The 15,400-nt window shown below is 42.7% G+C and overlaps 1 protein-coding gene across 1 annotated transcript; it reads right to left on the bottom strand.

Moving 5' to 3' along the window:
• Window positions 1–8,499: 8,499 nt before the first annotated feature.
• Window positions 8,500–15,065, bottom strand: KLHDC8A (kelch domain containing 8A). Its single transcript, XM_040423977.1, has 5 exons — window positions 14,565–15,065; window positions 13,959–14,123; window positions 11,766–11,981; window positions 9,514–9,615; window positions 8,500–9,117 (listed from the first exon to the last, which is right to left on the bottom strand). Exons 1-5 carry the CDS (start codon window positions 14,938–14,940, stop codon window positions 8,924–8,926), a joined length of 1,053 nt encoding a protein of 350 aa, XP_040279911.1. The 5' UTR covers window positions 14,941–15,065; the 3' UTR covers window positions 8,500–8,923.
• Window positions 15,066–15,400: the final 335 nt, after the last annotated feature.

The raw sequence follows: 15,400 nt of genomic DNA, 5'->3' as shown, positions 1-15,400 counted from the left end.
TGAAAATCGCAGCATGCTCTGTTGTGCGTTTTTCGCGCAACGCAGGCCCCATAGAAGTTAATGGGGCTGTGTGAAAATCGCAAGCAAGTGCGATTTTCACGCATGGTTCCTAGGATGAAAGTCTATTCACTGTATTATTTTCCCTTATAACATGGTTATAAGGGAAAATAATAGCATTCTGAATACAGAATGCTTAGTACAAGGTCAATATAATAAACATTGGTGGCGCAGTGCGCCCCCCCATCACCCCAATATAATAAACATTGGTGGTGCAGTGCGCCCCCCTCAATATAATAAACATTGGTGGCGCAGTGCGCCCCCCCCCATCACCCCAATATAATAAACATTGGTGGCGCAGTGCGCCCCCCCTCAATATAATAAACATTGGTGGCGCAGTGCGCCCCCCCATCACCCCAATATAATAAACATTGGTGGCGCAGTGCGCCCCCCCTCAATATAATAAACATTGGTGGCGCAGTGCGCCCCCCCCATCACCCCAGTATAATAAACATTGGTGGCGCAGTGCGCCCCCCCCATCACCCCAATATAATAAACATTGGTGGCGCAGTGCGCCCCCCCAACACCCCAGTATAATAAACATTGGTGGCGCAGTGCGCCCCCCCCATCACCCCAATATAATAAACATTGGTGGCGCAGTGCGCCCCCCCTCAATATAATAAACATTGGTGGCGCAGTGGGCAGTGCCAATGAGGGTTAAAAAATAAAAAAATAATTAACTCACCTCCTCCAATTGATCGTCTCCTGTTCTTACTTCTTTCTAGTTTCTTCAGGACGCAGGACCTGTGGTGACATCACTGTGCTCATCACATGATCCATCACCATGGTAATGGGCCATGTGATGAGCTCAGTGACGTCACCACAGGTCCTGAAGAAACTAGAAAGAAGTAAGAACAGGAGACCGGCAGCTACCTGATCAACTGGAGGAGGTGAGTTAATTTTCTTTTATTATTTTTAACCCTCATTGGCACTTCCCACTGTGCCACCAACGTTTATTATACTGGGGGAGGGGGGGCGCACTGTGCCACCAACGTTTATTATACTGGGGGGGGGGGGCGCACTGTGCCACCAACGTTTATTATACTGGGGGGGGGGGGGGGCGCCCTGGGCCACCAACGTTTATTATACTGGGGGGGGGGGCCCTGGGCCACCAACGTTTTTTATACGGGGGGGGGGGGGGGGGCACTGTGCCACCAACGTTTCTTATACAAATACAGGAGGCGGGTGCCGGAATCAAATAGCCGGCACCCGACCTTTGTGACAGGGAGCTGCGATCAGCGGCAGTTAACCCCTCAGGTACCGCACCTGAAGGGTTAACTCAACTGCAGCGGATCGCAGCTCCCTGTCACAGAGGTCGGGTGCCGGCTATTTGATTCCGGCACCCGCCTCCTGTATTTGTATTAACAGGTCAGTTTTCTTCATTGGTGGCGCAGTGGCCACAGCCCCTCCCCTCCTCCTCCTGCCTCTTCTTATTGGCAGCGGCGGGGACAGCAGCAGCACAGGGGGGAGGGAGAGACTCCTCCTGCGCTGCTGAGAACGATCATCTCCTGTGCCCGCCGCTGTATTGAGCAGAGCTGCGGCGGCGGGTCTAGTCGCTAATGGCATCTGGAGCCCTGCAGAAGAGCCGCATTAAAGTGTGTAAAGAGCCGCATGTGGCTCGCGAGCCGCGGCTTGCCGACCACTGGCCTAGGCTACAAGAAGATTGCCAACACTCTGATACTGAGCTGCAGCATGGTGGTCAAGATCATACAGCGGTTTAACAAGACAGGTTCCACTCAGAACAGACCTGGCCATGGTCGACCAAAGAAATCTAGTGCACGTGCTCAGCATCATATCCAGAGGTTGTCTTTTCAAAATAGATGTATAAGTGCTGCCAGCATTGCTGCAGAGGTTAAAGGGGTGTGGGGGGTCAGCCTGTCTGTGCTCAGACCATATGCCACACACCGCATCAAATTGGTCTGCATGGCTGTCGTCCCAGAAGGAAGCCTCTTCTAAAGATGATGCACAAGAAAGCCCACAAACAGTTTGCTGAAGACAAGCAGACTAAGGACATGGATTACTGGAACCATGTCCTGTGGTCTGATGAGACCAAGATAAACTTATTTGGTTTAGATGATGTCAATCGCACGTGGCAGCTACCAGGTGAGGAGTACAAAGACAAGTGTGTCTTGCCTACAGTCAAGCATGTTGGTGGGAATGTCATGGTTTGGGGCTGCATGAGTGCTGCCGGCTGTGGGGAGTTACAGTTCATCGAGGGAACCATGGATGCCAACATGTACTGTGACATACTGAAGTAGAGCATGATCCCCTCCCTTTGGAAACTGGGCCGCAGGGCAGTATTCCAACATGATAACGACCCAAACACACCTTCAAGACGGCCACTGCCTTGCTGAAGAAAGTTGCTTGACTGGCCAACCATGTCTCCAGATCTAAACCCTAGTGAACATCTGTGGGGCATCCTCAAATGGAAGATGGAGGAGCGCAAGGTCTCTAACATCCACCAGCTACGTGATGTCGTCATGGAAGAGTGGAAGAGGATTCCAGTGGCAACCTATAAAGCTCTAGTGAACTCCATGCCCAAGGTGAAATAATGGTGGCCACACAAAATATTGACACTTTGGGCACAATTTGACAATTTTCACTTTTGTTGCCAGGGGTTTAGACATTAATGGCTGTGTGTTAAGCTATTTTGAGGGCACATCAAATTTATACTGTTACACAAGCTGTACACTGACTACTTTACATTGTATCAAATTGTCATATCTTCAGTGAAAAGATATAATAAAATATTTACAAAAATTTTAGGGCTGTACTCACTTTGTGAGATTATAGATATATGTATGGAAAGGGACAACCCCTTTAAAGGTGTAATTCCATCTCAGACATTCATGACATATAGATACATATAGAGTCCCTTCTCTGGAATCCACTCCTATCTTAAGAACAGGGCTCCAAATTAAATGGAGAGCAAGTCACACATGAACCCACCTATCCAGTCACTGTTATAGGAGGACCGAAAGTAGCTGAGTGTGCTTGCTCGCTATTTTTGGAGGTCCCATATCCATGAATGGAGTGGATGTGCAATGTGCTCTCCGTTTACGCTGGGACCTCATTATAGAGCTGGAAGCATGTCCAGAGGTAGGACCCGCAACTAGTGAACATTTATGGCATATCCATATCAATATGCTATGCCCCTTTAATTTGTTGGTCAGTTATTTTGACAAATGCATGCACCAGGATTGGCTTATGGAAACACTTGCCATACACATTAGATGAATGTTGGTGGATTCGTCCACTTTCAGCTGAGACGAGTGTATAAAATTAAGAGGTTACCATTGTAGTAACACACATGGTCAGTTTTTCATTGGAGCTAATGCAGTTTTATGGAGCTGTGCACTATAAATGTCTAGATGGTGAACCATCACCTACCAGACATATATGGCAAATATTGTGGATGGATATGCCAAAAATGCTTAAGGAGCTGGCAACCTCAATGGTCTTCTAACCTGTGCCCCATAAAAAAGAAACAAAAAACACACACTCAACTGTCTGCAGTCCCACCATATCTGTGCCACTGTCTGTTCCTGCAGAACCAGGAAGTGCTTTGTTTCTATGACTGCTCATACCAATCACAGGCCTTAGTGGTCACCAGTGATGGCCAGTTCGCCGTGTTCGCCCGCGAACACATGCGGGCTGCCATCTTAAATCACAAGTCCGATGAGGCACAGGTAAGCCCTTGCCGGCACCGCGAGCTGGTCTGAAACAAATGCGGCCAACGGGAGCAGGCAGTTTCGACAACAGCCACCGGGGGCCTTCATGGGGCTGTTCTCGGAACTGCCTGCTCCCGGTGACCGCATTTGTTTCAGACCGGCTCGTGGCGCAGGCAAAGGTAAGGGCTTACCTGTGCCTCGCCGGACTTGTGATTTAAGATGCCAGCCTGCATGTGTTCGTGGGCAAACATGGCGAACTGGCCATCACTGGTGGTCACATCTGCTGAAATGGCATGTCACGGATCTAAGTCAATTCCTGGTCCTGCAGGGACTAAAATCTGCTGTGAATTTGCGGTGCATGACCAGCAGGACAGAGGACAGCTGTGTGGTTTTTTTTCACATGTGGTACAGGTTAGGACCACTGGACTTGTTGGCTCCTAGACTACACAATTTACTTTATTTCAGGTATCTGTGTGATGTTATGGGGTGGGTTATTTTGGTGTTGTGCAAATTGATTTAATCTTAAAAAACTCATGACAAATTACCATAATCTTATATCAATTTTCTATCCATCTCCCATTCTATCCATCTCCCATTAACCTATTTATATTTATAAATATTAATACTAATAAAAAAAATAAAAAAAATTATCATAACGGATTTGACAAACAATGATGAAACTGATGGGCATTGTCATCTAATGCAAGTGTGAATCTAGTCCAAGGCAATTAAAAATGGGAAATCAGGATGGCTTTTGTTTTATGTGTGTAGAAGAGGCTATTTCATATGTACAGTACAGACCAAAAGTTTGGACACACCTTCTCATTCAAAGAGTTTTCTTTATTTTCATGACTATGAAGGCATCAAAACTATGAATTAACACATGTGGAATTATATACATAACAAAAAAGTGTGAAACAACTGAAAATATGTCATATTCTAGGTTTTTCAAAGTAGCCACCTTTTGCTTTGATTACTGCTTTGCACACTCTTGGCATTCTCTTGATGAGCTTCAAGAGGTAGTCCCCTGAAATGGTCTTCCAACAGTCTTGAAGGGGTTCCCAGAGATGCTTAGCACTTATTGGCCCTTTTGCCTTCACTCTGCGGTCCAGCTCACCCCAAACCATCTCGATTGGGTTCAGGTCCGGTGACTGTGGAGGCCAGGTCATCTGGCGCAGCACCCCATCACTCTCCTTCATGGTCAAATAGCCCTTACTTTCAAAGTTTTCCCAATTTTTCGGCTGACTGACTGACCTTCATTTCTTAAAGTAATGATGGCCACTCGTTTTTCTTTACTTAGCTGCTTTTTTCTTGCCATAATATAAATTCTAACAGTCTATTCAGTAGGACTATCAGCTGTGTATCCACCTGACTTCTCCTCAACGCAACTGATGGTCCCAACCCCATTTATAAGGCAAGAAATCCCACTTATTAAACCTGACAGGGCACACCTGTGAAGTGAAAATCATTTCAGGGGACTACCTCTTGAAGCTTATCAAGAGAATGCCAAGAGTGTGCAAAGCAGTAATCAAAGCAAAAGGTGGCTACTTTGAAGAACCTAGAATATGACATATTTTCAGTTGTTTCACACTTGTTTGTTATGTATATAATTCCACATGTGTTAATTCATAGATTTGATGCCTTCAGTGTGAATCTACAATTTTCATAGTCATGAAAATAAAGAAAACTCTTTGAATGAGAAGGTGTGTCCAAACTTTTGGTCTGTACTGTACATACCTGCTTTATTTAAAAATTTTATGACTTACCAGAAGTACAGTATATTTGTAAAAAAATCAAAAGTGAAAAGAAAATAAGGGTACAAAAAATAAGGGTAAGGCTTTGTAGTTCAGAAACAAAAGAAATTTTAGTATTTGAACAAAAAAAACTGCAGTGTGTGAATCTGTCCTCTAACAACCATATTGTATTTTTAACGTAATATTAAGTAATATATCTAAATATGAAATACATGTGCATGTGATCTATGCATGGCTATTACACCAAAAGCCACACAACACTGTGCATGAACAATACACAAACACTATTATGTGCGTCTGCAGAAAATAAAATCTCAACTCGGAATTCTGCTTATTATAGCCAAGTATCGTTCATAATTACTCCAAACAACTGCTTATTCCAGATTAAAGTGACCAAATAATTCAGTTCTCCAAGCCAATCTGATATTCGGGCATTTAAGAAAACCAGAAGCGTAGCTAGTGGGGAAGGCGGCCTCTCCAGGCCCCCTGAGAATGAGGGCCCACCAAGGGCAGAGATGCTGACAGTCACAGACAACTATAACATCATCCTCAGGATGGCGATACAGTTGAAGATTGTGGCAAGTACAAGAGCCAATGGCTCTTGTCCCCACCTTTCACCCTGTACTAGGCCTGAAGCCTATGTGGCAGTAGAATAGTGCAGGCGATGATCGGTTTCAGGCGGCGCACAATGACATCATCAAGCACTGCTTACGCCAGCGCTGCAGGCAATTGAGGTGGATGCTGGAAGATGCCTGTGGCTGCCTGGAGAGGGAGTCAGGTGGGGATTTAATTTTCTTTTTCATTTATCCCTTCGAGGGGCATTATAACTGTTAAGAGCAATATGTGGGGAGGTAGGAGGATTATAAGTACTGTTCCTCTGTAGGGGGCTGGGTCACTATAGGGGACATTATAAGTATTATTTGTACTGGATACACATTTCTTTTGTATTTACCATTCAAGTACTGATTGCATAAAAACTGTTAGAATATAGATTGTAAGCCCTCGTGGGCAGGGTCTTCTCTCCTTCTGTACCAGTTGATAACTTGTCTTCTTCATGCTTGTTGTACTTGTCTTTTATTATGTATGTATACTCCTTTTTATATGTCTCCATGGAATGAATGGCACTTTAATAATAAATAATAATAAATACATAAGGCCAGACACAAATGAGCAAGCTGAATGTGATAAACTGTCAGCGTGTGTCAGTGAGAGGTCCCGTTCTGACCTCTGCTCCTCTGACAGGATCGCACAGCATTATACTGATTTATAATGCTGTGTGAGTGTGTAACCCTGAGAGTCCTGAAACCTAATGTGTTACACTGACAACATTATGTCAGTGTAATTCAGTAGATTTCAGGACCCTCAGGGTTACACAGCATTATAAATCAGTACAATGCTGTGCTATCCTGTCAGAGGAGTGGAAGCCGAAATAGGACCTCTCACTGACACATGCAAACCACCTTAGTTTATCGTATTAAACTCGCTCGTGTGAGTTTGACCTTAGGGTAGTTGTATTAATACTGCCACATGGTTTCAGACATTATAAGGTCTTGGCCACTATAGAGGACATTATAAGTACTGAACCATTATAGGGGACTTTGTAAGTACTAGGCCACTTTAGAGGACACTATATGTATTGGGCTACTTTAAGGGACATTAAAAGTACTAGGGGCACTATAGGTGGCATAGAAAATACTGGGACCACTATAGGGGGCATTATAACTATGGGGGCACTATATGGAACTTGATTACTGGTGACACTATAGGGGGCATTATAAATATTGGGGGCATTTTAGGAGAGCATGATAGCTCATGGGCACTATAGGGGAATTTTAATTATTGAAGGCACTATAGGAGATCATGATAACTGAGGGCCCTATAAGGGCATTAAAACTATTGAGGGCACTATAGAAGACTATGATAACTCAGGGAACTATAGGGGCATTATAACTACTGAGGGCACTATCTGAGAGCATAATAACTACTGAGGGCACTATAGGTGAGCAGGATAATTACTGGAGGCATTATAGGGGACATGATTAGCGGTGGTACTACTGAGGTCATTATAGCTACTGGATCACTAAAGTGGGGCATTATAATTACTGGGAAATCTATAAGGGCATTATAACTACTGGGTGCACTATGGGGGCATTATAACTACGGGAGACACTAGAGAGAGATTTATAACTACTGGGGACAATTTGGGAAAATAATTTCATATAAGGGGACATTATTACTATTGTGGGTACTATGGGAGGAATTAGTATTGGGCACAATAAGGAGGGCACTACTACTAACGGGGGCACTGTAGGGGAGAATTGTCACTGTCAGGGGTACTGTTACTAATGGGATAGAATTATTACTGTTTGTGGGACTTTTGGGAGTGCTGTTACTATGGGGGGGACTATTTTGTATAGCATCATTATTTACGCAGTATAGTATTTGGGAGCATGAAGGAACACAGTATAGAGGGGACCAGCAGCATGATAGGAGCACAAAGAGGAGAGAATGACGGAAAAGAGATGAACTTAGGATGTCTGTGTGGCAAACTTTGCAGAGACGAGATGTGGCTGAAAGATGTTGTCATCACGGTGTGGTCCAAATGAAGAAGATGAGGACGAGAACATCTGCATCAGAGGAGACGTTACTGGATGTAAGAGGTATGTGGTGCTACATTCTTCTGCATGTTTGGAAGCACTGCCTATAATGTCCATGTAAATACGTCTTTTGTGCTAGGACTTGGGGTCAGTTGGATTGAGAATTTGGCAATGCCCCTGCCTGTATTGCTGTTCTGCATCCTGCCTATCTCTAGTGGAGATGGAGCAGGACTCGCAGAAAACAAGGATGCGCCTCTGCAGTTGTAAACACGCCGATATGTTTCACCCCTCTGTGCTGAACCCCCTAGCTATGCCTCTACTCAAAGCAAAAGGCTAAGGTAATAACAAGACTTGGTATAGTTTTCTGGTCAATATAAAAATCATAATGTGCCTGTGGTGTGCCATGTACAATATTGTATATAAACCATGTATTTTGAAGGGTACATACTGCTTGTTTATTGGCTCTCATTTTATATAGGTTTGCATATGATTAACAACTTTGCGGGATGTAAGACAATATTCAGATCAATGTAAAAATATTTCCATAACAGATTAAAAACTTGTAAACATTTCAATAGAATTTTTCAGTTGGTCAGTTATCACCCCAAAATCACCTCGAAGTAATTAGAAAATGGTTTGATAATCAATATTAAATCCATCGTTTGAATTTCACCCTTGGCAATAGCAACCTCATTCTTCATGTATGCACAGAAATTCCAGATGCCCTGCATACAGGATAGGATACGTGGCTTGGCAAACAGTCTGATGCCCACAGTATAAAACACACACTCTGAAACAAACCTACTGTACAGTGCCTACAACATACTAAATGCAAACACCTTAGTCAAGAGTCTACTAAGCTCAGCATGTCTACTGCAGAGCTGGGGCCCTGGTTTACTCCGCCAATAGCATACAGCCTGTTCTTCAGGACGATAGCGGCGCAAGCACATCGTGGGTTGGGCATGGGACTTATGTTTTCCCACCTGTTCTTCAATGGATGGAAGATCTCTGCTGTTTCCAAAACTGAAGGTTGATTTCCTGAATGATGAAGAGATATAGAATTCATTGACCTAATTTGTAGCATGAATGCACAATAGTCTTGCCAATGTACTTATTCTCAAGAGTTCTCACATTCCTTAGACTAAAGTCCCTGGGTTTTGTGCACATCTCTGTAAATTATTGTAATAGCTTGTTAAACAGTTTGTATTAATGTTACACCCGTCACATGCCAGCTCTGTGTATCCTATGCAAACAATCTGCATTCTGAATGACATGCCCATGCTTCAGGCCACAAACTGAAGGATTCTGTCTGTTCTGGTTATGTAGAATAGAAATATAGCAAAAAAAGACCATATGCTTGTCTATGGAGGATGCATAGAATATTATCTGGATCTACTGCCGACTCTTATATATAGAAAGCATTTTTATTCTTACCAAGACCTCCAGCCACAACAACTCTGCCATGTATTGCCCCTGCAACAAAATCAGCTCTTCTTTTTCTTAGAAAGCAGGAACGATCTGTCTTCATCCAGCCACCTGAAAATCAGAGAATTAAGAATTTATTTTTCAACCAGCGACATATTTAGAAAACTATCCTAATGTTCCCTGTCTGGCAGTTTAGGCTAAATAGAAACAGTTTCAGGGATAATGAATATATCATAAAGGAAATCTGTCACTAGGTTTAAGTTTACGGAAACAGAAGCCCTGATTCCAGCACTGGGTCACTTTCGGTCCTTTTACACAGACCGATTTAGCAGCCAATTTTTCATTTCAGTTTTCCATGCAATCATCTCCTCTCTAGGAGGCCAAGCAATCACTCCCCCAATCACTTGCCCCCTAACGTTTCATTGTTTCTGTTTACATAGGACAATCTGCTGCACCTCGGATGATTATGGCACCTTTTACACAGGTCAATTATCGGAATGGGTGTTTTTACAAATGCTTATCTCTGATAATTGTCCAGATTGTTTGTCTGTGTAAAATGACCTTTACTTTTGATTGACAGCATTCTCCCTATACTGTCCTTCCCGGATTGCAGGGTGTGACAGCACATGCCTTATATTGAGAGGACTGTAATGTCAGCTCCCGCTGCACGTAATGAAGAGTGATTTTATGAAAACTACTGCACCAACAGAAGTTAATGACCCAGTGCTGGAATCAGGGCCTGTGTCACCACTTTATGATGTCCTTAGATAGGGCAGCATAAAAATGATTTGTAAACCCAGTGGAGGACATTTATCAACCTCTGTATGCCAGAGCACCGGTGTCAAGCAATGTTTGGCGCACACCCTGCTTGCACAAAATTTGAGACTTTTTTTGAGCTTTGTGCCCTGCTTGCTACTTTAAAAAAAAAATAAGTGAAGGGTGGCAGTATCCAGCAAGCATATGTATTTTTCTCTATGATACCTATATACCTGAAATCTACCTGAAATCTACATCAGTTCCCTGGTTGGTGTAGATTTCCTTTCTGGTTCGTGGACCTGCACAGATGCATCACAATTAGGCCTCTTTCACACGAACGTGTGTCCCCTGTGATCCGTCCATTCCGCAAAAAGATAGAACAAGTTCTATCTTTTTGCGGAATGGAAGAACAGAACAGAACCTCACAGAAGCGCTCCATAGTGCTTCCGTTCCGTGGTTCAGTTCTGTTCCGCATCTCCGGATTTGTGGACCCATTCAAGTGATGCGGAATGCACACGGCTGGTGCACCGTGTATTGCGGACCCGCCGTATGCGGACCGCAATACGGCCACAGGGGACACACGGTCGTGTGAAAGAGGCCTTATTAAAAGGCATGCAACGCAGTAGTGCCCAATCTGACACCAGCGGGGGATAGATTAAGACAAGCACGTAAAATGCCCTTCTTAATAAGTGTCCCCCAGTGTCACCAGCAGGCTGGCACAAAGCTGTATGTGCCCAGCGTGTAGCCTTTCAGCTATAATGTCGTCTTGAGGATGAGATGCCACAGCTCTCTGCTATGTATGATGAGCTTCCTGGGACATTAATGGGGAACTCCTACAGTAATGTCATTGCTTGCAGACCTGTGTTGGGTTTCCTGGCATTTTCGTGTTTGCATTTATGTTTAACACAGCTTGCCTGTCTACTGACCCTGGTCTGATTCTTTTAACCTGTCTTTTGATACAGAATTTTGACCTGACGTTACCTGCCCATAAATGAATAGGACGTGTTTGTAGCCCAGCCTGCTACAAGTTACCTGGCCATCCATTGGAGACTATACTGGCGACCGCAACATGCTTATCTGTCCAGAAAGCCTACTGTTTGTATACCTGCTATGATATGGCAGGAAACCAGCATTCAGGTGCACGCTTATTCTATAGTACGTATAGAGTGTATATGGTCTTTCTAAAACAGACACCATTGTTAATCATTGTACAATCAAAAGTTTATTCTGTGCCTGGATCCAGTGGATAGCGGATGCCTTGCCTGATGGAACAGGGATCAGGAAGTCCCCATTCACTAGAAGGCAGGAGTCCCAGAGATGAGACGCCTACCTATGAATCATTTATGGCATATACTGCGGAAAATACTTTTAATGAGGATTAACTTGGGAGCATTGCTATAAAATGCTATGAAATGGATAGACAAAGTGAGTTGGTGATGTAGTAGTTCAGTTTCCAAGTATATAAAAATATAAGATATCGAGTTGGTATCTATGTTTGAACTTGCCTTGTTCCATATCAAATATATCCACAGTCTTTGTAAATTTTGGCCGTCGGTATGTTCCCCCTTGTCGTAATCCTCCTAAACTGTAGAGGGATCCTTCATTTATCACATATGTTGAGTATGCTCTTTTGTTGGGAATATTGGGGAATTTGGTCCAGGAACGGGTGTCAGTGTCAAACACTTCAAAGGCATTGACTGCATACTTAGACTGCCTACCTCCTGTGGGTATAGAAATACCAGAGATGACAGTACAGTAAGGTCAGAAGCATGCAAGGTATAACTGTAAAATATGAAGCAATAAAGATATGTAGAGAACTTCAGTCTCAGTGCAATTTCATCTAAAATAATTCACATAACATTTTCTTATCACACATAAAGCTGTGGCACAAATATAATAACTAAAGTAAATTTTTGCTTCTCTTTGTTCCTGGAGATTTCACACCTAAGTACATCTCTAAATAGAAAGTACTGGAAAATGTCCTAACATGTCGTCCTAACATGGAATTTTTTTTTAATTGTTAGGGTTTCTTTAAAACCAGAATTTATGAAGAGTGCAACAACAGGTAGACCTATAGCCCTGAAACTACATGGAATGCAGAATGTCAAGTTTTGGTAGGATTATGCAGATCTACAATGCTTTATAATTCTACTTAGGTTTTATACCTTACCCATGAATGCTTACAGCTATGCACCTTGTAGCCTTAGGCAGATGTATATTGTTCTGAGAAATTCTGTAGGGAATGTACCAGGTAACAAGATGACAGTCTTATACAATAAGAACCATATGACAAAGGCTGAGCTGCATTCCAATACAACATCAAACCATAGTTTAGATATTACGATGAGATCTCCACTCCCCATTCACCTTCAGGGTCACTTCATATTGTGCATTTTAGTGCTCTCTTTTTCTCCTTATATGTATAACATTTTATGTCAACAATTTCAAGAATGCAAGAAATGTACCAGCCTTCTTGCACCTCCTGAGAAGTATTAGTAATTTAATAATAAAAAATATTTGTAATATGCAATACTAATAATGCTGTACAATTCGCTATATAAATAATATTGTGAGAAAATATTCTGTAAAACTTTTATTAAATGTATTCATGTAATAGGAGGCTGTCAGCAGTTTTGACCATAATATATGGCTGACAGCACTAGGTAGGGGCAGGGAAGAGCAGGACAAAAAAAATATTTAGTGGCACTTTTATTATCAGGAACAGCCATAATATGTAGTCCTATAATGACAGCCTCTGTTACAGCAAGGAGCCTTTACCTAGTGCTGTCAGTAGTTATGCATGGTCAAAACTGCTGATAGATTCCATGTAAGTCCTCGCTCTTCTATGCTTAGAAGTCCAGTGGGCGGTTCTATTCAAAGAGTTAAAGCTTTCTTCATCTGAATGTACATCCAGACATAGCTGTCAATCACTGATAAGACCATTCACTGGACTCCTAAGTATAGAAAGAGCAAACATGTAAGTTAATAAAGTTTAAGTTACACTGAATCTTTTCCCACAAAGCTATATATCAGTCTTCTCACCTTCTCCTGCTTTAAAACATGCTGCCTTCAGACAAAACAGCATTTACAATGTAACAGGTTTCCTCTAATCCCTAGCTTTATAGGAGTTCCCTGGGAATACTGATTTTTCTTCAAGTGCCCCCAGCCTACCTCCATAAACAGAAGATCCATACTTATCTGCTTCCCACTGCTCTGTGTCCATGTTCCGGTCCCCAGCTTGCTTTCTTCTGGTGCCTCATGGGCATGGTCACATGCTCCACTGCAGCCAATGATTGGCTTCAGAGGTGATGTGCTGCTTCTGGTCACTTCACTGTTGAAGCCAGTTATTGGTTGCAGACGAGCATGTGAGCATGCTCATGCAGCACTGGAAGAAAACAAGCCTGGGACGAGAACATGGACACAGCAAAAGACCAGAGTGGCGGGGAGCAAGTAACTATGAATCTTCTGTTTATGGAGGCACTTTCTGAAAAGTCAGTATTCCCTGAGGATAGGTTATCAATATTAAAATCCCAGAAAACCGCTTTAATGAAAGCTGAAAAAATCTCTTTGGACTGAGCTCCCCCTAGTGGTGGCTCCTGGAAATAGAGATTGTTTTATGTCAGGAGTAGAAGACGATATATTACTACAATTAGGTCTGAAAGACATTACATTGAGTGAGTGACTGTCCAAGTACTTACCTAATACATGCATTTTGGTGCCTTGTAGAAAGGATGTAGCACCATAGCGAGGTGTTGGCATTGGCGCAAAATGGACCCAAATATCCTTTAACATGTCAAACTGCTGAAGGAAACAATGCGGACGCAAATCTGAACCCATTCCTCCTGCAGCATATACTCTGCAATCTGAGAAGGAATGGAAACCAGAAAGATCCATTAAATACTGTTTTCCGTGAAGTATGGAAAGTAACGGAAGTCCTTAAGCCTATTAAACATATATTAAACTGATCAGTGTTCAGGACTTGGAAGTTCTGATGGGTTTGCTCCATTAACCATGTAATGTTGTCAAGGAGAACATGTTATTCGGTTCAGGTTACTATTGGGCATAGTATGTGCAAATCAGTTTTTTTGCTTAGTTTGATACTTCTTAAAGTCAACTGAATGTTTTCTTGAAATAATATCTGATCTTAGCAGAGATGGCTGAGCTGAGGAATCTTCTCAAATTGCTATGGAAACTGTAGAGTTCATAGCTCTTGGAGATCCTGCACCTTTTGTAAAATAATACTGCATTTCTATTCAGAAGGATATGTGACTGGAATGTAAAATAAAGGAGAAGGGAAATTTTACCTCGGGCAGTGATTGATATGCCCATGGCAGGCTCACGTAAGGAGCTCTTTTTCTTCCATTTGCCCTCGTCAATATTGTAGACTTCTACTACCTTAAGAGGCATCTGGTTTTCCCCCACTCCTCCAACCACCATGATTCTCTTGCCCACAGAAACCACTGCAACTCCAGCTCTAGCAGACGGCATGTGCGCCAAGCTAGTCCAACGGTTGATCTCAGGAGAAAAGACCTCAAAAGTATTCATTGGGCTTCCTGTATCATCACATCCTCCAATAGCGAAGATTTGTCCTCCAGCTTCTATCAGTGAACAGTAAACTCGTGGACTAGAAAGGGGTGCTAATGACTGCCACTGGAAATCTTTGGCAAGCGGAACCTCCATGTTGGATCAATATAACAGCAGACATTCATCCGTCTAATCAGCAGCTGGCTCCTTGAATGCAACTTAAAAAGGGGACAACAGAAGGTGAAGCATTAGTACTTATCGAGGGCCACTTTTAATATTCAAACTTTAATTTTCAAATTCAGTATGTAGTAATGTCAACAACCAAACTATCAAAACTGCATTTCCTTATTTGTTGTTACAGGAAATTTGGAAGCAGCAAGCAATAATCAATCTTCAGTTTATGAGTAGCACACTCTGCATATTCTAAATTATGAACATTTCTGCTGATGCACTGCAGATGTAGGCTGCATAATTGAGAATAATTCTGCTGAACATTTCGATTTCCCATTAGAACACAGTGAGCCACATTTCTCACATGTCCCATAAGAAAATCTTAAAATTTGGAAAAAACACTTAACATATATTATAGAATAAGTAAAGAAACAAAAAGGACACA

Source organism: Bufo bufo, chromosome 3 (assembly GCF_905171765.1).
Source record: "Bufo bufo chromosome 3, aBufBuf1.1, whole genome shotgun sequence".
NCBI lineage: Eukaryota > Metazoa > Chordata > Amphibia > Anura > Bufonidae > Bufo > Bufo bufo.
Note: the sequence above shows the minus strand (reverse complement) of the source record. Positions and strands in the feature narration are given on the sequence as shown.

Bases quoted from the DNA above. Each gene is read 5' to 3' on its own strand.
- KLHDC8A (XM_040423977.1), bottom strand. From the start codon at position 14,940: ATGGAGGTTCCGCTTGCCAAAGATTTCCAGTGGCAGTCATTAGCACCC. The intron at 14,124-14,564 runs GTAAAATTTCCC...ATTCCTTCTCAG, and splicing joins CATATCAATCACTGCCCGAG to ATTGCAGAGTATATGCTGCA. The intron at 9,616-11,765 runs GCAAGTTCAAAC...TCTGATTTTCAG, and splicing joins TATATTTGATATGGAACAAG to GTGGCTGGATGAAGACAGAT.